This window comes from Trachemys scripta, chromosome 16 (assembly GCF_013100865.1).
Source record: "Trachemys scripta elegans isolate TJP31775 chromosome 16, CAS_Tse_1.0, whole genome shotgun sequence".
In the NCBI taxonomy this organism is placed as follows: Eukaryota; Metazoa; Chordata; order Testudines; family Emydidae; genus Trachemys; species Trachemys scripta.
In genome coordinates, this window is record NC_048313.1 from 6004263 (window position 1) to 6031818 (window position 27556).

At 57.0% G+C, this 27556-nt stretch overlaps 1 protein-coding gene across 1 annotated transcript in view; it reads right to left on the reverse strand.

Moving 5' to 3' along the window:
- GIPR (gastric inhibitory polypeptide receptor) overlaps positions 1–18981 on the reverse strand; it is a 27036-nt gene extending 8055 nt beyond the window's left edge. The window contains exons 1-11 of the mRNA XM_034792402.1: positions 18752–18981; positions 11066–11243; positions 10519–10618; positions 9506–9613; positions 9006–9127; positions 8545–8648; positions 7750–7906; positions 6890–7049; positions 6391–6451; positions 4353–4422; positions 3917–4005 (exon numbers count right to left, since the gene is read on the reverse strand). Of these exons, the coding sequence (XP_034648293.1) occupies positions 3917–4005; positions 4353–4422; positions 6391–6451; positions 6890–7049; positions 7750–7906; positions 8545–8648; positions 9006–9127; positions 9506–9613; positions 10519–10618; positions 11066–11122 (1028 nt within the window). The 5' untranslated portion in view covers positions 11123–11243; positions 18752–18981. The remainder of the gene's footprint in view (positions 1–3916; positions 4006–4352; positions 4423–6390; positions 6452–6889; positions 7050–7749; positions 7907–8544; positions 8649–9005; positions 9128–9505; positions 9614–10518; positions 10619–11065; positions 11244–18751) is intronic.
- Between the last annotated feature and the right edge of the window lie 8575 nt (positions 18982–27556).

The window sequence follows — 27556 nt, forward strand, 5'->3', positions numbered from 1 at the left end:
CCCCCTGCCGAGCCCCCACCCCGCTCCCTGCAGCCCAGCGTCCCCCATCGAGCCCCCACCCTGCTCCCTGCAGCCCAGCGCCCGCTGCTGAGCCCTCGCCCGGCTCCCTGCAACCCAGCGCCCCCTGCCGCCCAGCGCCCCCTGCCGAGCCCCGCCAGGCTCCCTGCCGCACAGCACCACACTAGGGCATAAGGTCAGCACTGACTGTGAAGGGAGAGCACCCCGTACTGAGCTCCTGCCCCACGCCCTGCAGCACAGCGCCCCCTAGTGCCCCTCTGGTGCCAGCACTGACTGCCAGGGAAGAGTGCTGTGACACTCTGTACCTCCAAGTAGCACCCTGGAGCCCCCATATTCACCATGGGGAGATGATTATGATGTGTTTTGTGCAACGCCTTGTGAGGTATCATTTTAAAAGTCTTGATGTGTTGAACATGCATCTCCTGTTGGGTTGTGTGTCCTATCGGATGGGAAGTTATGAAGTAGTGCTATGTGTGTGTTACTGAAATACGGTGTGAGGTTGGGAACGCCCACAGCTGGCCTTTCAGTGACAACAAAGGAGCATCTATCCCTGGCCAGACAGGTGTTAATGGCCCATCACGAAGAATCCACTCTCCCAAAAGGTCCTGAGAAAGGGCATGTTCACCAGTCAGGGCCGGATTAACGCCGGGGCTTTAGGGGCTGCAGCCCAGGGCCTCGGGCTAAGGGTGGCCCCGCAAACATAAATCCATAATTATAGACAATTCAGTGGTCACCAACCCGTCGATCGCGATCGACTGGTCGATCCTGGAGCCTCTGCCAGTCGATCGCGATCTCCAGGCCGCTAAAAGTCCAGCGGCGCAGCGGGGCTCAGGCAGGCTGCCTGCATGCCGTGGCCCCACGCCGCTCCCGGAAGTGTGGCCCCTGGCGCGGGGGGGGGGGGGGGGGGAAGCGGCGCAGTGTGCTGCCCCCACCCCCTGCACCGTCCCCGCAGCGACCATTGGCCGGTTCCCGACCAATGGGAGCTGCGGGGGTGGCACTTGCGGGCATGGACAGCGCACGGAGACCAGCTGTTAGGGTGACCAGACAGTAAGCGTGAAAAATTGAGACAGGGGGTGGAGGGTAATAGGAGCCTATATAAGAAAAATTCCCAAAAATCAGGATTGTCCCTATAAAATCGGGACATCTGGTCATCATACCCGCTGTCTCCCTCCCCCAAGGGGCGTGCAGAGACATGCCAGCAGCGGCATGGGGCCACAGCATGCAGGCAGCCTGCCTGAGCCCTGCTGCGCCGCCGGCCAGGAACCACCTGTGGTAAGCGCCTCCTGGCCACAGCCTATACCTCACACCCCCTCCTACACCCCAACCCCCTGCCCCAGGTCAGAATCCCCTCCTGTACCAAATCCCTCCCAGATCCCGCACCCCTCACCCTCTCCTGCATCCCAACACTCTGCCCCAGCCTGGAGCCCCCTCCTGCACCCAAACTCCCTCCCAGAAAGAAACTAATACATCAGCTGTTCTAAGGTAAGAAGTAGGCTATTTTGAATTAACTTAACTGTATTCTACATGTTTTAAGACTGAAATGTAACCACAGAACGGCTTTATGTTAATTAAAAGGCAAATTTAGTATAGCGTTAATCGCCTCGATGTCATAATTGTGATCATTTTCTTTTAAATTAGGAAAAAGACTTGTATACAGGGGCCCCACAAAATCTAATAGCCCCGCACCCACAGGAGAGATAATCCGGCCCTGATGCCAGTGGTTCTCAACCAGAGGCACGGGTACTCCTGGGGGCACACAGAGCTTTCCAGGGGGTACATCAACTTATCTAGATGTTTGCCTAGTTTTACAACTGGCTACATTAAAAGCGCTAGCCAAGTCAGTACCAACTTAAATTTCATACAGATGATGGACTGGTTTGTACCGCTCTATGTCATACACACTGAAATGTAAGTACAATATTTATATTCCAATTGATTTATTTGATAATTGTATGGTAAAAATGAGAGAGTCGGTGATTGGTCAGTATTAGTGCGCTGTGACGCTGCTCTATTTTTAGGTCTGAATTTGTAAGCAAGTACTTTTTCAGTGAGGTGAAACTTGGGGTACGCAAGACCAATCAGACTCGTGAAAGGGGTACAGTTGACTGGAAAGATTGAGAACTACCGAGGTATGCACTGGAGACTGTCTGACCCCCATGTCACAGCAAGGAGCTTTCTAGCAGATGGAAGAAAGTATAAAAGAGGGACAATGACAGGGGGAGGGATAGCTCAGTGGTTTGAGCATTGGCCTCCTAAACCCAGCGTTGTGAGTTCAATCCTTGAGGGGGGCCATTTAAGGATTTGGGGCAAAAATCTACCTGGGGATTGATTGGTCCTGCGTTGAGCAGTGGGTTGGACTAGATGATTTCCTGAGGTCCCTTCAAACCCTGACATTCTATGATCACTTGGCCTCTTCCCCTGATCTCAACATCTGGAAGACAAAGACTTTGAACTGGGGAGATTGGTCCCAGGCTGGAAGGGAACCCAGTCTTTGTACTGAGGAGCTGTAACGTCTGTTAGGATTGAATCAAGAGACCCTGCTTGATTCAAATCTCACATAGTTTGTTGAATTTAGACTCTGTTTCTCTTTATTTCTTATGTAACCAACATAAGTCTCTCTGCCTGCTACCTATAATCATTTAAAACCTGTCTTTGTGGAGTTAATAAATCTGTTTTCTATTTTACCTAGAACAGTGTGCTCCCGGCTGAAGTACTCGGGGAATCTCAGCTCAGATTACAAAGGCTGGTGCGTGGCCACTTCCCTTTGAGCAAGTGGTGAACTAATTAATGAGTTTGCACGTTCCAAGGGCATCTTGAGCCGCATATGCTGGTATATTTCTGGGGTGGCAGGCTGGGGGCTGGGGTGACTGGCTGGTGCCTCTCTCTGTAGGATTCATGAATGGCTCAGGGAGCATTCATGCAGTTTGGCTGGGTGTAGGCTCCATAGGCTGGTGGCTGAGTGATCACGGCGCCTGGAGGGGTTTTGCTGTTTGTCACTGGCATAGCTTTGTGTGAGACAGCGCTGGGTGGAGAGTTAAGGGGGCACAGCGGTCCCACAGTCCCAGGTTGTACCCCGGGGATCATAGGCGCCGACTTCCCCTCTGCTCTGTGGGTGCCCCTAACCCCCCTGGCTCCTGCACCACCCTTGCCCCCCCCCCCAATTCCATCCCCTTCTCCCAAGTCCCTGCCTCTGCCCCGCCTCTTTACCACCTTCTCCCACAAGTGCGCCGTGTCCCCACTCCTCCCCCTCTCTCCCTCCCTCCCGGAAAGTCCTAAGCGCCGCCAAACAACTGTTAGGCTGAGGGCAGGAAGCGCTGGGAGGGGGAGGAGGAGGCAAGGAGGGGGTGGGGGCAGGGGGAGCTTGGCAGCAGGTGGGTGCGGAGCACCCGCTAATTTTTCCCCGTGGGTGTTGCAGCCCCTCAGCACCCACGGAGTCAGCGCCTATGCTGGAGATCCCATCACAAATGCCCCCTTCTGAGCTCCCACCCCACCCTTCAGCACAGCGCCTCCTATGTCCCATTGGGGCCCTGGGATCAGTACTGACCGCAAGGGGAGAGCGCCCCCTTCTGAGCCCCCACCCCGCCTTGCAGCACAGCGCCCTCTAGTTCCCCACTGGGGCCCTGGGATCAGTACTGACCGCGAGGGGAGAGCGCCCCCTAGGGAGCCCCCACCCCGCCTTGCAGCACAGCACCCCCTAGTGCCCCACTGGGACATTGAGGCCAGCACTGAATGTCGGAGAAGAGCACCCCGAGTGAGCCCCTGCCCTGTTCCCTGGATTTGTCCCACTGGAAGTGGTACCACCACGCTTAGTTTGCCAGATCTAAGAGCCAGAGTCAATGCCGCTGCAGGGAGCCGGGGCTCCCGGCTGGGGGCGCCGCGAGGGGTAGCCCCTGCCTACCTGAACTTATAGTCCGTGTAGCGCATCTGGTGAGCCCGGAGTTTGGAGACCAGGATCTTAATGATACGGAGGAATATGACAAAATTAACCTGGGGGAGAGAGAGTAAGTTACCTATGGGGAGGTCAGGGGGCACCACTCCCCACTGGTACCCTCTGCCCTGGGGATGGGCTGGGAGCCCCTGCAGCAGGGCTGGTGTTTACATAGGGGAGGGAGAGTGGCGCTTTATACATGGGGAGGAGAAAGCATCACCCCCCGGTGCCAGCGCTCCCACCCTGCTCCCCACAGCGCCCCCTGCTGGGTGAGACCAGGACTGGCGTAGCTGGGAGCTCCCCCACCGCCAATCCCCGCTCCCCACAGCGCCCCCTGCCGGGGGAGACCAGGACTGGAGTAGCTGCCTCTTGGCTGTCTGAAGAACAGTGGGTGTTTGTAACTCACCAGGATGGCCAGCAGGATGGGGCAGCGGATAATCCACCAATAGGCCATGTTATCATTTCTCTCCCAGCACCTGGAAAACGAACTCACGTCAAACTGGCTGGGAGGGAGGAACCTACATAGCCGGGTGGGGTGGTGACAGGAGTTAGCAACCTCCCAGGTGGCACCAGCCTTCTCTCTCCCCCCATGAGCACAGTTCTGTCTGTGACCCAGATCAGCAGAGGGCTGGCCTTTGCTCCCCACCAGGGCCATCAGATCATCCGGCCTGAGCTCCTGTGAGCACCCGCCGCTAAACCCCACCCAGCCGCCCCCACCCCAAGCCCGGCAACTTCCGTTAGATCAAAGTATTACAGCCCCCCGGAGACTAAACACTCATGGGCCACAGGCAGAGAACACCAGGGACCGATGGGCACTGGGGACCTGCCAATGGCAGGGGATTGATTGGGCGATCCATGCCCCAAAGGAAGGGGAAAAAGTCCCCCAAGGCCACAGCCAGTCTGACCTGGGAGCAAATTCCTTCCGCACCCCAAATCCGACCTGAGCATGAGATCAAGGACCAGCCAGCCAAGCACCGGAGAGAGAATTCTCGGAGTCGCCCTGGCCCACCCAGTCCAGGCTCCCATCTCCAGCTGTGTACATGATGCCTCAGAGGAAGGAGATTAAAAAACCCCAAACCCAGAATACATCGGGGTGGGGGGGGATCCCTTCCTAACCCCTACAGGTGGCTGGAGCCAGTGGTTCTCAAGCAGGGGGTCCGCCAAGCATGGTCGGCATTAGACTCATCAAATCCCACTACGCATGACTGCATGGAATATTGCAGGGCCCTGAGCCCTACCATCCGGGGCTGAAGTTGAAGCCTCAGCAACTTAGCTTTGTGGCATAGGCGCCGACTCCGTGGGTGCTCCGGGGCTAGAGCACCCACAGGGAAAAATTAGTGGGTGCTCTGCACCCACCGGCAGCCAAGCTCCCCTCCTCCCCTGCTCCACCTCCTCTTCCCCCTCTCCTGAGCGCACCGCGTCCCCGCGCCTCCGCCTACCTACCAGCGCTTCCTGCCCGGCCGCTGCCAAACAGCTGTTTGGCAGTGTTAGCATGCTCCAGAAGGGAGGGGGAGGAGCGGGAACATGGCGTGCTCAGGGGAGGAAGCGGGGAAGAGGCAGGTCCGGGGCGGGGATTTGGGGAAGGAGTTGGAATAGAGACAGGGAGGGGGCGGAGTTGGGGCAGGGACTTTGGGGATGGGATTGGAATGGGGGTGGGGAAGGGGTGGGAAGAGGTGGGGCAGGGACTTTGGGGATGGGATTGGAATGGGGGCGGGGAAGGGGTGGGAAGAGGTGGGGCAGGGGCAGGGCCTCATGGAAGGGGTGGAGTGGGGGCAGAAAAACGGTTGTTGTGGCACAGGTGGGCCGTGGAGTTTTTATAGCAGAAAGAAAAAGGTTGAGAACCCCTGGCTGGAGCACATAAGAACCTCGGAGCTGTTACTCGCTCTGGCTAGCAGAATTAGCCCGTTAGCTGATACACCAGAGATGGATGGGTCAAGTCCTACAAGCGACGCTCATGCGTGGGTCTGGGGTCGCAAAGTGCTGTGAATGCAGCAAGCTCACACGCACCCGTTTACATGGGTGTGGAACAGGGATGGGGAAAATGGCGTCTGTCTCGGGCTGGAGCCGCTCGGGACATTTGATTCGACATGGTTTTTTTGGACAAGAAGTGACTTTTTCATCAAAATGGAAAGGTTCGTTTTTAGCCAATTTTCCCCCTCGTGTTTTTGGCAACTGAAGGCTGAGAAATTTTGGCTGAAATCCTAAAATCGTTTATTTTTTAAACCTCAGGGTTTGGATTTTCAACGAAAACCTGGACGTTTTTGAAGAAAACAAAACGGATTTTTAAATGTTTCCCCTCAAAATGTTTCCTGGCACCAAACCCCCCATTTCCCGCCCTGCTCCCTGGAGACCCGCTGACAAGGCCATCCCATGTTCGAGGATTTCCAAGCACTTTCTTTCTGTGCTGGACCCTGAACCGGAGAGATTTCGCTGGTCGGACTTACTGGTTGTTTTCATAGAGGTATCTGATGATCACCCAGGGAATGACAAACAGGATGGGAGCTCCTAGATGGACAGACAGACGCAGCAGTTAGGGTTTTGTTCTCCAGCCCCACCCGTGAGATTCCCCCCTGTGTACAGCATCATACACTCTAGCATTTTCCCTCTCCTCTCCGGTCGGTGCATCTTTGACACTGGTGGGAGTGCTAGTGGTAGTGGAGACAGGACTCCGGCGCGTTACCCACCGGGATGCCGAGACCTGCTGTGAAACACTGCAGGAGTTGTGGGTGGAGCCCCGCACTGCCCTTCGCAGCAGAGCAGGGCCAGGCTGGGGCAAGCACCTAAAGGGGATTCTTTCGGGGGGCTGCTGGATGCAGACGTACCCTGGGGCCCATTCCAGCTCCCAGCCTGCATTGCCTAGGGTCACCAAAAGGCTCCCTATGGCGAGCATTGCAGTACCACCATCATGCCCCCTCCCGGCCATGCCTGCGCGGCCCCACTCACCCCATCCGACAAGCAGGTAGCCCACAAAGCAGCTCTCCTCCGAGATGGCCATCAGCACAAGAAGGTTGTGCAGGTAGAGCCCTTCCACCAGCAGCCAGTAGTAGTTGGCCCCGACGCAGTACTGGGTCAGGACCTGAGCCAGGCGGCAGCCGGCGGCAGCCTGAGCCCCCGGGGAAAGGGGGGAGAGGAGCAGAGAGAGGTGGGAATGCTGGAGGGTGGCGGATGGAGGAGCCCCATCAGGTCACGGCCAGCCCATCCCCGCTTGGGGCAGGGGCGTCCCCTACAGTCGGTCCCCCCATGGCTTGGCCCAGATTCCCATGGGGACGCTCCCAGTCCTTCCCCTGGGGAGGCAACTCCCCCCCCCCGCCACGGATCTTCGAGTCAGGAAGCTTTGCCCGGAATCCAGCCTCAGTTTCCCTATACTGCCTTTCGTCTCATTGCTCTGAGTAATTTCCCTTCCTCTGTGGTGGGGACGCCCTACGGATACGCAGGTGGATCCCTCCCACCCCCGGATTACCTCGCTGATCCCACGCCTAACCCTGCTGTCCATGGCGCCTACTGGGAGTGGGTCAGCCTGGGGCCAGGTCCGGAACGGGTGTAAACAGGCCAGAACGCCACTGGTGCTGGATCACAGCGGACACGGCTCCATGAATTTCAGTGCTGATTTAAGCCAGTTGGGGTCTGGCCCATACTGCCTAGCTGCTGATCTTGGGGGTCCCCGGGCTTTCACCCCCGATGTACGGGGTGCTCCCTGCAGTGCCCCCACCTGGGGGAAGGGATTCCCCCCCCGGGGTCAGAAAGGGGCTCTGAATCTGCTCCCCCTGCCCCCTCTGGGAGTGACGCCCAGGGCCGGGCAGTACCTGGTCCCCGAGGAGATGGAAGAGGTCCCCCTCGTGCCGCAGGTCCTTGGAGAAGCGCACGCGGAGGAGGGCGTCCCGGGTGAGGATGGAGACGGCCCGCAGCATGAACGAGAGGAAGAGGTTCACGTGGATGTAGTTGCGGGTGCATCTCAGCTTCCTGCAGAGGGGGGTGGGACCATCAGTCGGGGGGATGGGAGGGCAGCCGTACTCCAGCATTGAAACTAATCAGCTGTGGTCATCTACACCAGCTACCGGCGAGCGTCACCGGGCACTGACCCAGTGCTGGGCCCTTATGCCGAGAGTCACGCTGAGCCAGCGGGTGAAGACAGCTGGGTTGTACAGCGCCGGGCTCTGGGCTGGGGCCCTGGGCGTGACACTGACTAACCAGGAATGAAACTGACCAATGCCAGAAATGGGCAGCTGTCCAGGCCCGATCCCAGTCTCGCTTACTCTAGTTTTACACCGGGTAACTCTGCAGGCCCAGCTCCATGCGCCCCATCCACACGGAGCAAACCAAGAGCAGAGGGAGCGTCAAACAGGAGTGACTCCTGCAGCAAAGGGAGTGTCAAACTGGGGAGCGGCACGGCATCCCATCGGGCCCAAATCCAGGATCAGGCCCTTAATTACTAAAGGAAACTTGCTTTTTTAAGAGGGAGATGGTACAGATAAAACCCACGGGTCTGAACCCTGCCTTGCGACCTGGGTGCAAATCCCGAGTGACCTCAGTGCATGCCCTCTGCACTGACATCCGGATCTGGACCATTAACTCCATCGTGCCCCCGGGCTCTGCAGTACCTGAAAGCCAGGAGCAGCAGCAGGGCGAGCAGCAGGGAGACCAGCGAGAGGGAGTAGCCCACCGTGTACATCAGCCGGAACTGCTCCAGGAACCGCACCTGCTTCTGCAAAGGGACGCGGCGGAGGGTCAAGTCCGGGCTCCTTGCCCCTTCCTTCGCCCCCTCCCTCCGCCCCACCCCTGCCACTCGGAGCATTTACAGGGGAGGGCGCCCCCTGCTAGGACAATGAGGGACTGGCGCGGGCATTGATCTGCAAACAGAGCGGGGACCCGGCGGCTGGATCCTTCCCGGGCAGCGCCGCATCCAGCCAACAGATCCCTCCAGCGCTGGAGAGGGAGGGGTTGCCGGAGCACAGAGGGAGCCGGAGGCTGGGTGGGAGCAGCAGGAGAGAAAGCCACGTAGCTTAGGAGCTGGGAGCCAGGCTGGGAAGCAGCCTGTGGACTGGCCGGCAGGGGCACTGACCTGGAAGGGGTGGTCTGTGCTGAGATCCTCGCACTGCGAGTGGTCCCTCCAGGGCAGCCCCAACTCGTCCGTCACCCACTGGCCAGCCGGGCCGCAGAGCCGCATCACGAACCCACCACGAACTGCCGGGGAGGAGACCAGAGGGAGCCAAGTGGCAGGCGGTGGGAGGAGGGGGGTCAGCCACAGCCACACCGCCACTGCCCACAGATGTCCCTGCCCTGCCCTTAAAGTGACACACACCCCCTCGCGGCCTCAGTCATGGGGGTGTGGGGATGCGCGGGTTAACATCACCGTACTCTGCATGGACCTGAGCTCGGAGCTGACACCCGCAGGCCTGGTCCTCTGCAGTGCAGCCCCAGGCCCAAAACTCTGGATTCCAGCAAGATCAGAATCGGGCCCCGTAGCTCAGGGACAGGGAGCGGGTCTCAGCAGGCGGGCCGAGGGGGCAGGCATGGGAAGGGGGTGTGGCTGGAACGAGCCTCGGAGGAAGGGATATTTACCGTGGTGATGCCAGGGCAGGTACCACGGGCAGGGCACCATGGCGGTGGTGTTGGGCAGAGTGTCCCCCCAGCAGGCGTACATATCAAAAGTCCGGTTACACACCAGGCCTGGGAGGGGATGAAGAGAAGAGGCTGTTTAAAACACTCGCACGTCACAGAGACGGGCAAACGCCGGTCACGCAGGCCTGGGCGGCCGCACGCATCCATGTGCAAATCACATTCACACGTGTGTGACCCATGCACGGCAAGCAGGCCTAAGCGTCCACAGACATGGGCAAGTCACGCACATGTGTGTAAACCACACACACAAACTCACCTACACAAACGTGCAAATCACGTGCACATGTGCAACTCACACAAACTTGCCTCTGCAAACACAGACACATGCAAATCATATGCACCTGTGCAAACCACACACACACAAACTCATCTCTGTAAATACAGATAAGTGCAAATCACACACACACGTGTGCAAACCACACACACAAACTCACCTCTGCAAATGCAGATATGTGCAAATCACATGCACATGTGTAACTCACACATGCAAACTCATCTCTGTAAACACAGACACGTGCAAATCACACGCACATGTGCAAACCACACACTCACAAACTCACCTCTGTAAATACAGACACGCGCAAATCACACGCACTTGTGCAAACCACACACACACACACAAACTTCCCTCTGCAAACACAGACACACATGCAAATCACACACACGCATAGAAATGTGCCTGCATAACCACCCCCATCCAGGCAGCTCCCCCATGCACATGCCAACCACATGCATACACATGCAAAAGAGGGCACACAGACATCACGCTCAGGCATGCACATGGACCACACTAACATGCTACCCCATGCAAGAACACACAACATGGGTTCGCAAGCATGGCAACTTGTGCCGAGAGGAGGGGCTGGGATGCACGAGTGGGTGCCGGGTGCACTCATGAGACCCGCTGGCCCCACCCCAACCCCGGCCCAGAAGGGACAACCCGTTCCCCTCACCCGTGGGATCCGGCTCCTCGGCCATGCTGCGCTCACACTCCTGCTGGTACTGCCTCCAGGCCGCAAACATGTCCTTGGCGGATTTCTCCGAGGAGCTCGCCTGCAACAGGATGGGAGTCAGGGCAAAGGGCTCGGGGTGCAGCCATGTCCCTGTCCCACTGAATAGACTGCAGCCCCAGGGCTCACATGGAGGAAAATACAACTTCCTGGATACTCCAGTCCCAGCCTCTCCCAGCAGGGGGCGCTGTGGGGAGCAGGGCAGGAGTGTTGGCTGTGGGGGAGTTCCCAGCTACTCCAGTCCCGGCCTCTCCCAGCAGGGGGTGCTGTGGGGAGTGGGACAGGAGTGCTGGGTGTGCAAGGAGCTCCCAGCTACTCCAGCCCTGGTCTCGCCCAGCAGGGGGCGCTGTGGGGAGCAGGGCAGGAGCGCTGGCTGCGGTGCAGTTTTGCACCGAGATGGAACAACAGGGGTCTGAGGTGCTGCCTGGGGGGGTCACTGAGCTGAGTGCCAGCCGTGGGGGAGGGGGAGCACCCTGAGGTGCAGTCTCACCTCTGCTGTTCCCTGGAGCGACATAAGCAGCAGGAAGAGGGTAAAAGGCTCCCACATGCTTCAGCTGCAGTGCAGACATGAGGCCAGCTAGCGGCGTCCGGCTCAGGGGTCCTGCAGGCGCCGGCGGTTGTCTCGGTCCCTCTCCAGCAGAGCCGGGGTGCACCCGGGGAGAGGCGCCCTAGGGGGAAGCAACCCGGATGGATTGGCAATGGGGCTCCCTGCTGGTCTCAACGGCAGAGCAGAGGCCCAGGGCACCTGCCTCCCTCTCCAACAGATCCCCCATCAGCAAAGCCATGAGCTGATGCCATGGGGATGGGCACAGATAGATCCCACCCTCAAGCAGGGCTCCGACCCCCTCTGCTTCCCCCCACCCTCCTGAGCAGGACCTGGTTCCCGTGAGAACCCTCAGGCAGCAGCAGCTGGTGGGAAGGGGTTATTTATAGGGCACATTAGACGTGTCGTCCTGCTGCGATCCAGGGCCCTGGCCGAGAGAGCCGGGTTCGGGTGGGTGGGAAGTTCAGCGGGGAGCCCGGGATAAATACAGCGCCTGAGACCTGACAGTGCGGGGAAGCCCCTCGGAGGGAGGGAGATCGGGGGGCGGGGAAGTGTCTCCAGTACACAGCCCACAGACAGGCCTGGGGGCAGGGGAGCAGGCCGCTTCTACGGTGGACAACCATAAGGGGTTTTCCCTTAGAAGGATCCCAAACTGTCTATAGGGGTTTCGGGGACCATCCTGAAATTAGGGGCTTTGTCTTATATAGGCAACTATACCCCCCCCCAAAAAGTGTCCCGATTTTTCACACTTGCTATCTGGTCCCCCTAATAAGGTTCCTGAGATGCAGCCACCTCTGGGGTGGGGCACAGGAGCTGCTCAACTGCTGTCCTGCAGCCCAGCTGAGGACAGGATGCGAAGACTGCAGGAGGCAGGAATTTCGTGCCTCCCCCACCCCGCCCGCCCGCTCCTCGCCCTTCTAGGAACAGCCCTGGGGAAGCTCACACCAATTGGGCGGTGTTGATGGGCTGTTGACCCCCAGCGCTACTCCACTGCCCCAACAAGAGACCAGAGTCTCTCTGCCTTGGAATGGCTGGCATTGACATAACCATGGTTACCACTGCACCACGGAGCGGAAAGCCGCTCTCTCCCCCAAGCGGGCACTGTCAGGGGGAAAGGCCCTGCTGAGCCCAGCTCCCTGGGGGGGGGGAACGCAGGCCTAAAGAAAGAGCCGGCCTCAGCCTGGCGTCGCTGTTCCCCACCAACCCTCCCTTTGCCTCCCCTGTCACATGGGCCAGAATCTCCCTCAGCTCCCAGGCCGATGAGCCCATCCCAGTCCTGAATTTGCCAGACCTCAGCTTCCCCATGCAAACCCTTCCCTGGCTTCTTCGCACTCCCTGTTGTTAGCCTGAGGGGACTGGCCTGGGGGATATCTCCTTCTAGGCCGCTTGTCTTACTTCTTCCCTAGTACTGAGGGATGGGGCCAGTGGGTTGGAGCTGGGAGTCAGGACTCCTGGGTTCTGTCCCTGGCTCTGGGGTCCACTGGTTGAAGCGGGAGGGCTGGGAATCAGGACGCCTGGGTTCTGTCCCTGGCTCTGAGAGGAGAGCGGGGTCCTGCCTTAGTTGACCAGCAAACTCCCACTGGTCTTGTCCTGTAACAACCCCGCCTTTTGGCAAAGGCCTGGAAATAATGCTAGAAAATGAATCCCAGAGGGAATCCAGACAGTGTCAGACCCACAAGCGTGTGAGGGAGGGGGGATTTGAACCCTCACCCATCAGCAGCCAAGGCGCAGCCTGAGTGAGGGTTGCTACCTGGCCAGCTTTGCCCAGCCCTTTTTGAAGGTAGCTGTGCTGGGAAATTTGTCCGGTGCCCAGTGTCAGCTGGACCAGCTCAGAACCGCCCCAGATATCCTGGGGTTTTGCACCTCACAGGAGGCGTCCCTCGCAGAGCAGGCATTACCCTGGCTGGGGGCTGGGAAGCCAGGGTATTACACAGGCAGACTCCCCACAGCGGCTTCTGCCCCACGGTTACCGTGTCCCCCCACCCCAGGGTGCTCTGACTGGGGCTGACGCCCCCTGCTGGAGAAAAGCAGCTCTCCCAGTGGTTGGGATGTCGCCCTCTGGTGGCGGGGAGCCTGTATAGAGGGTGGACGCTCTAGAGCCGTGGTTTTCAACCTTTTTTTCATTTGCGGGCCCCTAAAATATTTCGAATGGAGGTGCAGACCCCTTTGGAAATCTTAGACACAGGGGCTGCGGACCCCAGGTTGAAAACCACTGCTCTAAAGGGATCAGATGCCCAAGGGGTGGGAAAACCAAAGACCCTCTGTGCCCCACGCATGTGACCACAGTGTCTGGCCCCTGCTAGTCCCCCTGGTGCAGACACCAGGATATACCATTATGGCTGGCAAAGGGAGTGGCACATCCTAGGGTTTGGCCGGGAGAGGCCCTGTCTGAGATCAGGACACATTGGGAGTGTCATGGCTGGCCTTGGACTTTGCTCCCGGGATAGGCTGGTGAGATGCAGCGGGTGGGTGGGGCTGCCTGGGACTGGCAGACACAGGGGACCCAGCCCTGCCCAGAATGCCCATGGAGAAAGCACCAAAGGCGGCTGGAGACCCAGCGGTGGCCCTGTTTGGGCTGACAGCGGGGTTTGAACCTGCAACCCCCTGTGCTGAACATCCCTGCTGCAGAACTGAAGAGCCAAGCCCCAGAGTTGGCTGCTAGAGCTGACCTAGAAACAGTGCAGCAGCCACACATGAGGGGCAAAGACCCTCTTCCCCTAGTATGGGCCACGCCAACCCCCCCAGTGTCTGTCCTGTGGAAACCCAGAGTCCGGGCAGCCCTGGGATGCCTGGCCCAAGTGGAGGCTGTCGGGGATGCTGGGTGGGCAGCGGGGAGAATGTAGGGATCGGTCTGTACCCAGAGCAGTTGCTCCATGGCTGCTTCTTCTTGGAACCAAGGACCGGGGGGCTCGAGTCTGGTAAGAACCAGCCCCAGACCTGCCCCAAACCCTGGGCCCCTGTGGAGGGTCATTCACCACAAGCAGAAGGAGTCGTGACCCATGGAGGCGGGCTGGAGGGCAGGGGGTCCCTGGACAATGGCCCATGACACAAGCACCATGCACACAGCAAAGAAACTCCTGTCTCCTCTTGCCCTGTGGCACTCCGAGAGTGGCATCTCCGCCGGGGATCCCAAAGCACTTTGCAAAGGTTCAGGGCACCCCAGGGAATCAAATGGGGATTAACTGGCCAGGAATCATAGAGGCTGGGAAAGGAGATGAGTTCTAACCATCAGAGGAGGGAGGGCCTGGGACAGCAGCAGGCAAACTCCTAATCTAGCCTGGAGTTGGCTCTTGGTCAGTCTCCAACCTGGACTCTATGACAAGGCTTCTCGGAGTCCCAGTGGCTGGATCTCCTGAGGGCCGTCAGCGTCTTGGGGAATTTCACCAGGTCAGGGTCATTATCCCTGTTGTACAGCCGGAGATACCGAGACACAGAGAGGGCATGTGGTTTGCTGCGGTCCCACGGCCTCTGAGTACCAGCGCTGGGATTAGCCTCTGGACTGTCATGACTGCCAGGGAGGTGATCTACCCACAGGCCCCGCTTCCCCATGCTTCAGCAAGGAGTGGCAGAAAGCGCTTGGGTGAAAAGGGATCAACGAGAGTTGGGCAAAGTGTGTCCCTGCCAGCAGAGCAGAAGGCGTCCTGGAGAGCGTGCCCCAGGTCAGAACGTGCCAGCAAAGCCAGCCAGCTGCTGGCCCCATGTCGATGGGCTTTGCTGCAACGTTTAACCTATGTACAGCCCCAGATACTACAGACAGACAGACCGAAGGGTGCGTATGGGGATGGAGAGATTGATAGGTGTATATAAGGATGAATGAAAGATAGATGGATGGATGGGTGTGGATGGAGGTGGATGGACAGATGTGGATGGGGTGGATGAATGAATAGATAGATGTGCAAGGAAATAGATGGACGGATGGATGTATGAGTAGATAGATGTGCATGGAGATGGATGGATGTGTTTGTGTAGGGATGGATGCATAGATAGATGTGTAAGGAGATGGATGGATAGATGGATGGACGGGTATGTATGGGGATGGATGAATAGATAGATACATAAGGGGATGGATGGACAGGTACATAAGGGGATGGGTGGATGGATAGATAGATGTGTATGGTGATGGATGGATGGGTGTATATGGAGATGGATGGATGGATGGATGGATGGATGGATGTGTATGGGGACACATGAATAAATGGATGGATGTGTACAGGGATGGATGCCTGGATGGATGGATGGATGGATGTGTATGGAGATGGATGGACAGATAGATGCATAAGGATGTGGATGGACAGGTACATGTGGGGATGGATGGCTGGATGGATGCACAGAGGTGTATGGAGATGGATGGATAAATGGATGGGTGTATATGGAGATGGATGGACAGATAGAAGTATAATGGGATGGATGGATAGGTACATGTGGGGATGGATGGATGGATGTGTGTGGAGATGGATGACTAAATGGATGGGTGTATAAGGAGGTGGATGGAAGTCCTAATGCCCAGTCCTGTGCTTTAACCACTAGACATTACATCCCCTCTTAGGCCCCCACCATTGAGGAGGTGGCAGTGGAGGAAATCAGCCGCAGGAGCAGCACGGAGCCAGCCATGCAAACCGGCTGCTCCATGTTCCCGTCTCTAATCAATCACCCGCCAGCTCCCCGGACACTGCGCAATAATATTTACTCGGCTAAAAGCCACCGGGGAAGCTAAAAAATCAATGTTAACTTCTCGGCGTCTCCCAGCATCCGGCCACTCACGTCAGAGAGAGCCAAGCTGGGGGGGGGGGGGGGGGGGGGGGGGGGGGGGGGGAACCCGGGGGAGAGAGAGACCAATTCCCCCTCACCCTAACCGCCAACTCCTTCTAAAGGATCAGAGCCGTCAATCTCCTAGGGAGGAATCCTGCCCAGTCCCCTCCCCTGGGGGGCGTTCGGGCCAGAGTCTACTCCAGCCCTTAGAGCCCCTCTCACACCAAGACCTGGGGGGTGGAAGATTCCTCCCCCTCCCCCCATTCCGTATGTGAAGATCCCCAGCTCCCAGCCAAATCACGCAGCCATGTGTTGGGGGTGAAGGTCTGACAACGTGGTCTGGGCGGACGTGGCACTGCACAGGGAGTCAGGACTCCTGGGTTCTACTCCAGGAGGGGAGTGGGGACTAGTAGTCAGAGCAGAGGGGGCTGGGAGCTGGGACTCCTGGGTTCTCTTCTGAGGTCTGGGAGGGGCGTGGGGTCTACTGGTCAAAGCAGGGGGGCTGGGTGCTAGGACTCCTGGGTTCTGTTCCCAGCCCTGCTCTGGTCTCAGTCTCTTTCATACACGGCTCGTTGCTGAACCCCGGCCAGCCCGGCGTTGGCCCCCTGGCATAGCCGCGTTCTGCTGCTACCGTTCTCCTCATTTATAAACTAAATAAAAACATTGTGATTTGATTAAAAAGCCCAGCTGCAATTGGGAATGGGAGCCAAGCGCCGAGCGCTCCCCCGCCCAGTCCTGGGCACCCGTCCCCATTACACTAATGGACAGCAAGGGCCAGGAAGCTGAGTGGGGGCTCGATTCTGCTCTGGGCCCGATGCTGGTGTAAAGCCAGAGGAACTCCGCTGACTGCAAGGCAAAGGTTCTAGTCTCGTCTTTCTTGCGGGGTCTCTCCTGGCATTTGAGTGGGTGCCGGGATCTGGGGGGCCCTGCCTCTCCGGAGGCGTCTGACCCCCCCATGCCTGAGCCGGGATATTCAGGTTTTGGCAGTGAATTCTAATCTGGTCTGGGTCTCGCCCCACGGGCCGCCTTGCCGTGTCTGAGCTCTGTGGGCATCTGCAGGGGGGCAAATGAAGCACGATCCAGCTCTTGACTCTGGGCCTCCTCGAGGTGAAACTCCCGCCCGTCCCCAGCCAGCAAAGCCATCACGGCCCAGCCCAACGCTCCCTCTCCAAACCCAGCTCGGGGCTCCCACAGGGTGGCCGGCACTGGGCAGCAGTGCCTGGTTGACAGTCCCAGAGAAGGCCAGGCTAATGCGGGGGCAAGCTTCCCACAACTGTGCCCCCCAGCCCCTGCCCACATGCCTCCCCATGCCACACAGGGCGAGGGCCCAGATGGGGGTGCTGGGTTGGGAGACCCTCCATCCCCCATTCTTCAACCCTCCCCATCCCCACCCAGCCAGTGCCCCCAACCCCTCAGCCACGGCTCTGGCCCATAAATGGAAGCTCTCTTTTCTGGAAGTGCACCCCTTTAAATTAAACACCAGTGGGGCCCAACCTAGATCTCATTGACCTGCAGTAGCACCGCTTGTGTCAAGGGAGCTATTCTGGACTGCAGCCAGGGGAAGCTGACAGAAGAGTTCATCTCCACCCTGGGGAGAGCCACGATCCAAAACTTGATTAAGCCCCGTGTGAAATGAGATCAGAATCTGAACTGACCTCCCTGTACGCAGAGACGAGAATCCAGGTGGCCCCTGCTGGAAATGGGGATCCGGATCCAAACTGACCATGGACAGAGCCCAGAATCCGGACAGATCTTTGTGTACAGAGAGCAGAGTCCAGATGATCCCTGCTGGAAATGGGGATCCGGATCCAAACTGACCCATAGACAGAGACCAGAATCTGAATTGATCCCTGTGTACAGAGACCAGGGTCCAGAGAGCCCCATCTGGAAACAGGCATCCAGATCCGAACTGTCCCATACAGAGACCAGAATCCGGATTGCTTCTTGTGTACACAGACCAGAATCTGGATTGATCCCTAGGTACACAGACCAGATTTCTGATGCTCCTGCTGGAAATGGGGATCCAGATCCAAACTGACCCATACACAGAGACCAGAATCCGGGATGATCCCTGTGGACAGAGACCACGTTCCAGATGGCCCCTGATGGAAATGGGGATCCCAATCCGGATGGCCCCTTGTGGACAGAGACCAGGACCTCAGGGAGGGAAGTGTAACCTAGTGTCTCTCAGGTCCCTGGGCTGGATTTAACTGTGCTAAAGAGATGCGGGTGGGAGCGCAGACTGCCCGAGCCCTGCTAACCCCCTAGAGCCCTGCAGAAGCGATCCCGCTGCACGGTCCCCCGAAGTCCCCAGCGCCCCCCGAAGTCCCCAGCGCGCCCCGGATCCTCGGCTCCCCCTGAACTCCCCAGCACCCGCCGGATCCTCGGCGCCCCCCGAACTCCCCAGCACCCCGCGGATCCTCGGCGCCCCCGACTCCCCAACACCCCCCGATCCTCGGCGCCCCCCAACCCCCCCGCCCCCCCCGGATCCCCGGCGCCCCCGACTCCCCAGCACCCCCCGGATCCTCGGCGCCCCCGAACTCCCCAGCGTCCCCCGGATCCTCGGCGCCCCCCCCGGCACTCCCCCACACTTCCCGGCTCCCCGGCGCCCCCCGGGTCCCCCGCGTCCCCGGGACTNCCCCCCGGATCCTCGGCGCCCCCGAACTCCCCAGCGTCCCCCGGATCCTCGGCGCCCCCCCGCACTCCCCAACACTTCCCGGCTCCTCGGCGCCCCCCGGTTCCCCAGCGTCCCCGGAACTCAACAGCGCTCCTCTGATCCTCTGAGCCCCCCGGCTCCTCGGCGCCCCCCGAACTTCCCAGCGCCCCCCGGCTCCCCAGCGCTCCCCGGATCCTCGGCGCCCCCCGGCGCAAGCAGCCCCTTACCTGTGCGCTCCGGCCAAGCGCCGCCTTGCGCCCGCAGCCTCCATCCCGGAGCCCCGCCGCCCCGGGCGCGCAGCGAAGTTTAAAGGGGCGCTCTCCCCCGCCCGGCTGGAGCTGGCAGCGCGTGGGTGACTGGGGAAGGGGCGGGGGTGGATTGATGCAAGAGAGTTGGGGTGTGTGTGTGTGTGGGGGGGGGCGCTGGAGTTCGCCGGGATCCGGCTCTATCCCTCCCCGCGGCAGCTCAGTAGCACGTCCCGCCAGAGCCCGGCACCTCCCCAAGGCACCTCGCCCAGGGCGCACGGTGCGGACCAGTCGCGCAGAGCCGGTGCCCGGGGGTGGGGGTGCCGCAGGGGCTCTCATTGGGCAGTGCAGGTGCCAGTCTCGGAGGTGAAGTCAATTTATATTAACCCTTGCCAGGGCGGAGGGGGCTTGTGTCTGAGAAAGAAAGAAAGATGTTGCCAGTACTAGATAGATGTTGTTGCTGCATTTTTTTCATAGGTACCTTGCAGTGTCACAAAGGGGGGTTGGCATGGGGAAACTGAGGCACGCCGCTCAGGCGTAACTCGCCCAGGCTTCCACAGGGAGGCAGAGCTGGGAATGCCCTCCAGGAGTTGTGACTCTCAGCCTGTGGCCAGTCCCCTGGGCCCTTTACCGCTGGGTCACAAAACCCTTAGTGCGCAACTGACTTATGCCAAGATCAGGGGCTGAAGCCAAGCAGTGTTTCCCCCAGGAACTGAATGGGGGGGAGGGTCGAATTTACAGGGGGGCGAGGGCCAGCGGGTGAGACCGTGAGGGTGAAGGTGGGTTGAATGGCACCACAGCAAATGTTAAAAAATGTTTCATGAGCATTTTATTAGATTTAACTCATGTTTTAAAATCATCACACAAATCAAGTTTTCTATGGAGCACTACATCTACATCCTTCTTGATTTCTGGTTATAATTTTGCACAACTCTGTTAATGAACTTCTCGGAAGCAGTGCGTTCATCTTTGGTGGCTTCTTGTGTATCCGGTACTTCCAGTCCCTCAATTGATATGCTCATTAGTTCATTCACGTGATCAGGCAGAAGGCCACTTCTTTCAGAACTCAAAAATGAGGAAAAAGACATTCAACTCTGGCTGTTGTGACAGGGAGTAGCAAGAGATGAATTCCTACTTCGTTCATCCCAGGAAACCGAGCGCGAAGATCAGGTCAAGCCACTAGCGATGATAAAGAAGTTGAAGTCAAATCTTCATTCATTCATCCTATGATATTCCGCTCTGTTCAAATTCTCTAGTCTGTCCTGAGCACATGGCAGCCCCATTGCTGGTAGTGCCTCACGCCACTCCACGGTCGATATTTTATAAGACAGGGATCTGTAAAAGCTAGTTAGATGCTGAGGCCTGGTCCCCACTAACCCCCCACTTCGGACTAAGGTACGCAAATTCAGCTACGTTAATAACGTAGCTGAATTCGAAGTACCTTAGTCCGAACTTACCGCGCGGCAGGGGGGCTCCCCCGTCGATGCCGCGTACTCCTCTCGCCGAGCTGGAGTACCGGCGTCGACGGCGAGCACTTCCGGGATCGATCCCAGAACATCGATTGCCTGCCGCCGGACCCTCCGGTAAGTGTAGACGTACCCTGAGTAGAATCCAGAAGTCACTGTTGTGGATTTGTAAGAATCAAGTCTGTCGTACTTTTTCAGCTGGCTTAACAAATACTTCTTGTCCTCTTCACTTAAGGAGTCAATATAAATGCCTTCATTAGTCAACTTCTGGACTGAAGTCTTTGCATCTTCCAGTACATTTTCAATGGATAGCTCTCGGATTGATCCAGGGGTAACTTCTATTGCTGGACAAAGGTCTACTACTGTTTTAGCAGATGCCTGGATGGCATTGTTTAATGACCCAAGTTGGTTTTAACAGTAGACTTACAAGAGAGAGAATGGGGATAGTCTTCTCTGAACGTAGTACCAAAGGAGTCCACCAGCCTCACTACTGAGATCCGTCCCACCTAGGTAGATACTTTCTAAAGCCAGCAATAACAGTGGCAGTCATTTTAAGACAACGGCCAAGGATCACTCATGAGAAAGCCAGCTGGTTTTCTCGGGTTGGATTGATTTGAACGTCAAACCCGGAGCATCTTCTATTTCTTCCAAGACATTCGGTCCTTTTGGACTTCAGTTGAAAAAAAGAGACTAATGAAGACATTAAATTTGTGGCTTTTTAAATGTATTTTGAAGATTTTGCAGCTTGTACTAGTGCTTGTTGAGTAGATCATAGAATCATAGGACTGGAAGGGGCCTCCAGAGATCATCTAGTCCAGTCCCCTGCACTCATGGCAGGACTAAGTATTATACAGACCATCCCAGACAGGTGTTTGTCCAACCTGCTCTTAAAAATCCCCAATGATGGAGATTCTACAACCTCCCCAGGCAATTTATTCCAGTGCTTAACCACCTCAACAGTCAGGAAGTTTTTCCTAATGTCCAACCTAAACCGCCCTTGCTGCAATTTAAGCCCATTGCTTCTTGGCCTATCCTCAGAGGTTAAGAACAATTCTTCTCCCTTCTCCTTGTAACAACCTAACCCAATTCTTTCAATTTTTCCTTGTATGTCATGTTTTCTAGACCTCTAATCATTTTTGTTGCTCTCCTCTGGACTCTCTCCAATTTGTCCACATCTTTCCTGAAATGTGGTGCCCAGAACTAGACACAATACTCCAGTTGAAGCCATATCAGAGTGGAGTAGAGCGGAAGGATTACTTCTCGTGTCTTGCTTACAACACTCCTGCTAATACATTTGATTTAGTTGGGGATTGGTTCTACTTTGAGCAGGGGGTTGGACTAGATGACCTCCTGAAGTCCCTTCCAACCCTGATATTCTATGATTCTATGATCCCAGAATGATATTTGCTATTTTTGCAATAGTGTTACACTTTTGACTCATATTTAGCTTGTGATCCACTATGACCCCCCAGGTCCCTTTCCGCAGTACTCCTTCCTAGGTACTCATTTCCCATTTTGTACGTGTGCAACTGATTGTTCCTTCCTAAGTGGAGCACTTTGCATTTGTCCGTATTGAATTTCATCCTATTTCCTTCAGACCATTTCTCCAGTTTGTCCAGATCATTTTGAATTTTAATCCTCTCCTCCAAAGCACTTGCAACCCCTCCCAGCTTGGTATCATCCGCAAGTGGACTCTCTATGCTATTATCTAAATCATTGATGAAGATATTGAACAGAACCGGACCCAGAACCGATCCCTGTGGGACCCCACTTGTTATGTCCTTCCAGCATGACTGTGAACCACCGATAACTACTCTCTGGGAATGGTTTTCCAACCAGTTATGCACCCACCTTATAGTAGCTCCATCTAGGTTGTATTTCCCTAGTTTGTTTGTGAGGCGGTCATGTGAGACAGTATTAAGAGCCTTACTAAAGTCAAGATAGACCATATCTACCGCTTCCCCCCATCCACAAGACTTGTTATCCTGTCAAAGAAAGCTATTAGCAGGGCCCTACCAAATTCCTGGACATGTAAAACATTTCACGGACCATGAAATCAGACCACCCCCGTGAAATCTAGCTATTGGAGGGAAGAGGGATGGGCAGAGCTGGGGGCGTCACAGCAGGGGGCTCCTACCATTCACTGGGCTCCAGCTGCTAGTCTGCTGGGCTGGGGGGAACAGGACCTTCGTCTTCCCCTGCATGGCCACTTTCGAGGAGAGATCAGACCCCTCTCTGGGTACCTCCTACGGCTGCAGGAAGCACCGCAGCTCTTCAGAATCCAGTTCTGAAGGCAGCTCCGACACGGAGCTTCCTGCAGGCAGGGGAGGTACCCGGAGTTGGGTCTGATCTCCCCCTGAGAGCCATGCAGGGGAAGAGGAAGGTCCTATCCCTCCCTCGCCTAGCTGGGACTAGCAGCTAGGAGCCCCCGGCAGTACAGAGGAGATCAAACCCACCTCTGGGAACCTCCCCCGACTGCAGGAAACTCTGAAGGCCGTGCAGAAGTGAGGGTGGCAATCCCGCGACCCCCCTGCAACAGCTTTGTGACCCCCATGGTCCTCTGTCAGGTCAGGACCTCCACAGTTACAGCACTATGAAATTTCAGATGTAAACATCGGAAAACGTGAAACTGACCAATTAAAAAACCCTTTGGGCATGAAATTGATCAAATCGGACCGTGAATTTGGTAGGGCCCTAGGTATTAGGTTGCTTTGATATGCTTTGTTCTTGACAAATCCATGCTGACTGTTACTTATCACCTTATTATCTTCTAGGTGTTTGCAAAGGGATTGCTTTAATATTTGCCCCATTCTCTTTCCGGGTACTGAAGTTAAGCGGGCCTCTGCAGTGTGTATAGGAGAGATGCGGGTTACACTTTTCTCTGAGCAAAACTTCTACTTTACCATGTCTTCCAGAGAAGTTTGTAGCTCCATCAAACGCACAAGCAGCCATCGGTTTGGGGGTCCCATTGACAAGCATTTAACTCTTCTAAGATGTGGGTTGTCACAGATGCAGCCGATGTGTCTTCTATAAACTGAACATGTAGAAATGCATCTATTGGCTTACCACTGACATCAAAATAACGCACGCAATGACTTAATACTTGATCCCCATTTGCATCAGTGCATTCATCACCACGTATCTGAAGAAGTGAGGTTCTTACCCACGAAAGCTTATGCTCCCAGTACTTCTGTTAGTCTCAAAGGTGCCACAGGACCCTCTGTTGCTTTTTACAGATTCAGACTAACACGGCTACCCCTCTGATACATCACCACGTAGGCACATTTTCTGAACGGGGCAAGAGAGTCCTTCGCTTTTTCCACTGCTAAGTCTTTCAGTGTCGCATCACATGCTTCTAACCAGTCAGTTAAGTTTCTTGCAGAAAGCTAGTGAGCTTTTGCGGGTCTTGTTTGGAACCAGTGTCTAACTCCAGGGTTAACAAGTGTCAATGCATTTAACGTTGGCCTCCAGTTTGTAGGGTGTGGTAAATAGGAAGAATGATGCGACAGCCCTGTTTGCATAAACGGTGTCGTGTTTCCAGCATTCTTAACGGCCTCATAAAGTACTTCTAAAATTGCCCGTGACAGTGATTGGCTTTCTGCATATCCATGCAGTCCAGAGGCTTGGTGTTTTGCAGCCAATGAAGTGGGTTTTAGCCCACGAAAGCTTATGCCCAGATAAATTAGTCTCTAAGGTGCCACAAGGACTCCTGTTCTTTTTGCTGACACAGACTAACACGGCTACCCCTCTGAAACCTGTTTTGCAAGAGGTGCACCAGCCAGCCATCTTTTGTGACTTCAATAAATGGGCAATGTTTGACCGACAAACATCGGGAAGGTTGCGGAGATGCTGTTTCTTCAGTAGGTCACTGGATTTGTGCTTTGGGCTGGTCAGATGTTGATACAGCACTCAAACCTTCAGATGACATGTTGGTATATTCTTGGTTCTTGGTATGTTCTTCATCTTGGTTGGTTTGACCACACCAGGAGGGGGTTGATGGGAGAGTTCAGGGTATGTGTGTGTAAGGAAATCCCTAGAGCCAGGCTCCTAACTCCCGTCCTGTGCTCGCTCCCCCCACTGGCTTTCCATTGGGGGGGATTAAATCAGCAGTACAGATGAGAAAAGAAGAGGGGGGGTAGGGGGGAAGCGGGGAGAGGGAATGCTCCATTGCTCCCCACGGGAAGAGGGAATGCTCCATTGCTCCCCATGGGGTGGGGGGGAAGAGGGATGCTCCATTGCTCTCCGTGGGCTCTGGGCTCTTTTGACAAGCTGAGCCCACGTCCCGTGAGCCTGCAGAACTCCCCACCACAGGACAGCAGCCGGGCCAGGAACGGAGCAGGATTCACGTGAGGACCCGACACTTACGCAGAGGGTGAGAACGTCAGTCAGGATTTTTTTAGCTCTAACCCTTCCTGTTCCCAGGCGCCGGAGGGGCCCGAAGGTCACATCCCCTGGAGGCAGGTTACCCCACCATCACCCATTCAGGGGCATGAGCTGCACTTTCTTACTTCGGTCCCAGCCCCAGGGCTGGAGCCGGGATGCTGCACTTGAAGGGCCGTTCAGAGGGGCTCTTGTGTTCTGCACGTGCTGAGCGTCCACCTTGCCCATTGGCTTGACTGGAGCCGGGAGAGCTCAGCCCCGGGCTAGCAGAGCACCTAGGGGACCTGATGCACAGCTCCCAGGGTGGAAGGAGAACCGCTGGCTCCGGGGGGCTTTGGAGCGAGACTTTAGTTCGGTGCCTAAATGTGGATTTCTGTTCCTGGCTTTGGTGGCAGAGGGATCCAATACGGCCGCCCTCCCCCAGTCTCCTCGTCCCATTCCCCAGCGGGCGGGAGGGAGCGGCGGCTCAGTGAGCAGTTACTAATTTACCTGCAGGTGAAGGTTATTTTTAACCAGTCACTTTACACACCTACGCCCTGATCCTGAGCTGGTCTAGAGCGCTGGAGCTCCAGTGACGGCAGTGGAGCTATGAGAGTTTACACCAGCTGGGATCTGACCATTGACTCCAATGGAGCTATGGCCCATTGACCCCAGCTGGGATCTGGCCCGTTGACTCCAATGGAGCTATGGCCCATTGACCCCAGCTGGGATCTGGTCCCATTGACTCCAATGGAGCTATGGCCCATTGACCCCAGCTGGGATCTGACCCGTTGACTCCAATGGAGCTACGGCCCATTGACACCAGCTGGGATCTGGCCCATTGACTCCAATGGAGCTACGGCCCATTGACCCCAACTGGGATCTGGCCCATTGACTCCAATGGAGCTACGGCCCATTGACCCCAGCTGGGATCTGGCCCCATTGACTCCAATCGAGCTACGGCCCATTGACACCAGCTGGGGATCAGGCAGAGCCCCCTAGCGGAGACACAGCATCCGCTGACAGACAGAGGAGGTCTGCTGTGTGAGAACACCGCCTTCCTGAACCATGTCAGCTGTGCCGGCAGAAGCCCTCTTCCATCCACACAGCTGGGTCTACACGGCGGGTTTCGGTGTCAGAGCTATGCCGGCTAGGGGCTGGGCGGTTTCACACCCCTCACCAATGTACGCTGGGATACGTTTTCAGCGCAGACCAGGTGTTAGCAGTAATTCCACGGGAGTCCCCTGGCTCCCCCATTGAATGGGGCGCGACCACTGGCAGCTGTGGAGTCGCACTGATGTAAGGAAGAGGACGAAGTATCAGGCGCTAAAGGTTTTATTTCTTCTCTGCACGTCGCCTGCTTTCCTGTGAGGGACCATCCAGCTCCCAAGTGATGGAGACATCACAGCGCCCCTCACTAGACGTGTGTGGATACAGCAGGGGAAATGGTCCTTCCGCCCGTAGGACGGCTGTACCCGGTGCGTGTCCTCCTGGGCTCTCCGGGCACTGTTACGGACTGCCCTGCCCCGCCGTGGCTCCGTACCCCGGCCTGCATGCTCCCGATTGAAAAGGGCTCCCAGAAGAGCTACAAGAACGATGCCTCATACACCACAGAGAGCAAAGGCCTCGAGTTGTTCAGGTTACCCAAGGGGAGGCTGCGAGGGGATTTGGTCAGGGTCTGTAAGTCCTGGGACTCCATCCTGGCACAGCAGGAAAGACAAAGGGAATATGAGGCGGCAGGCCAGGCTGTCAGAGAGGGCTACCCCGGGTCAGCTGCAAACTGGCTGGAAACTCCCTGTGGGCTGGGGTGAGACTCCCTATGGGTTTCCCTTCTCCTTCACTCCCCCCAGGTACAGAGAGCCCAGCCCGGCCTCCCCGGGGCCCTGCTGCCAAGCCCCAGAGGAAAATGCCACGAGGCCTCGAGGATGGTGGGAGATCAGCTAAAAGCCTGAGAAAGAAAACTCTTTACAGGACCAGCCTCTGCCCAGTCCCTGCCATGGGGGTAGGGTGACCAGATGTCCCGTTTTTAAAGGGACAGTTCCGGTTTTTGGGACTTTTTCTTATATTGGCGCCTATTACCCTCCACCCCCGTCCCATTTGCGGTGATGGAAACAAAGCATCGGTACAACTGCTCCGTGGCCGGAGGCGAGTCTCCATCCCTTGGAGTCTAAGAGACACGTTCCGGCTCAACCCGCCGCGACAGGCTGAAGGCACCAATGGCCGGCCGGGCTTCCCTGGTGGTCTCGGACTCTCTGAAAGCACCACGTCCCCTGGAGGTAAAGGCGGGTGCTGCATGGAGGGGCTGGTTTGGTTTCACACACCTCCGCTGACTCCTAGGGCAGGAGGAAATGAGGGGAAGGAAGCCGGCCGAGGGTGTGGGCCGCTCACACTTGAGAAGGATTCAGCAGCACCCGTTAGGGACCCGAAATCCGTGGCCAGATTTTCTGGAGAGCTGAGCCCTGTTCAAAGCCTGGCCCAAAAGTGGGGTTGCTTTGGGCCAAACTGTGAACCCCTTAGGCGGCGGGGGGGGGGCACTCACGGACGGGCCATGAGCCCCATGCTACAGACCCGAGACCCCGGGCCAAAATCAACAGGAGACCTCAGAGATGGGCCTGAGTGAGGTGTGAGGGTCAGCCAGAGAGTCCCAGGCTGGGTGAGGCCTCACCAGGTCCCCTTAATTCCAGTCCAGCCTTAACTACCAGGCCACCCCGCCCTGTCGGCATCGCTGCGTGGCCTGTGTTAGGAGCTGAACAATGTGTCAATGCTTAAAACACTACAGTGCTCCGAGACGCGGCAGCCAGGCTGGTGGGAGAATTCTCCCAACGGCGTAGCGCTGTCTACACCAGGGGTTAGGCCAGCTTAACTCCGTCTCTGAAGAGTGCGGAGTTTTCACACACCCCCTGAGAGACGTAGTCATGCAGATGTGAGCTCCCAGCGTAGATCGGCCCCGATGCTTCCCCTG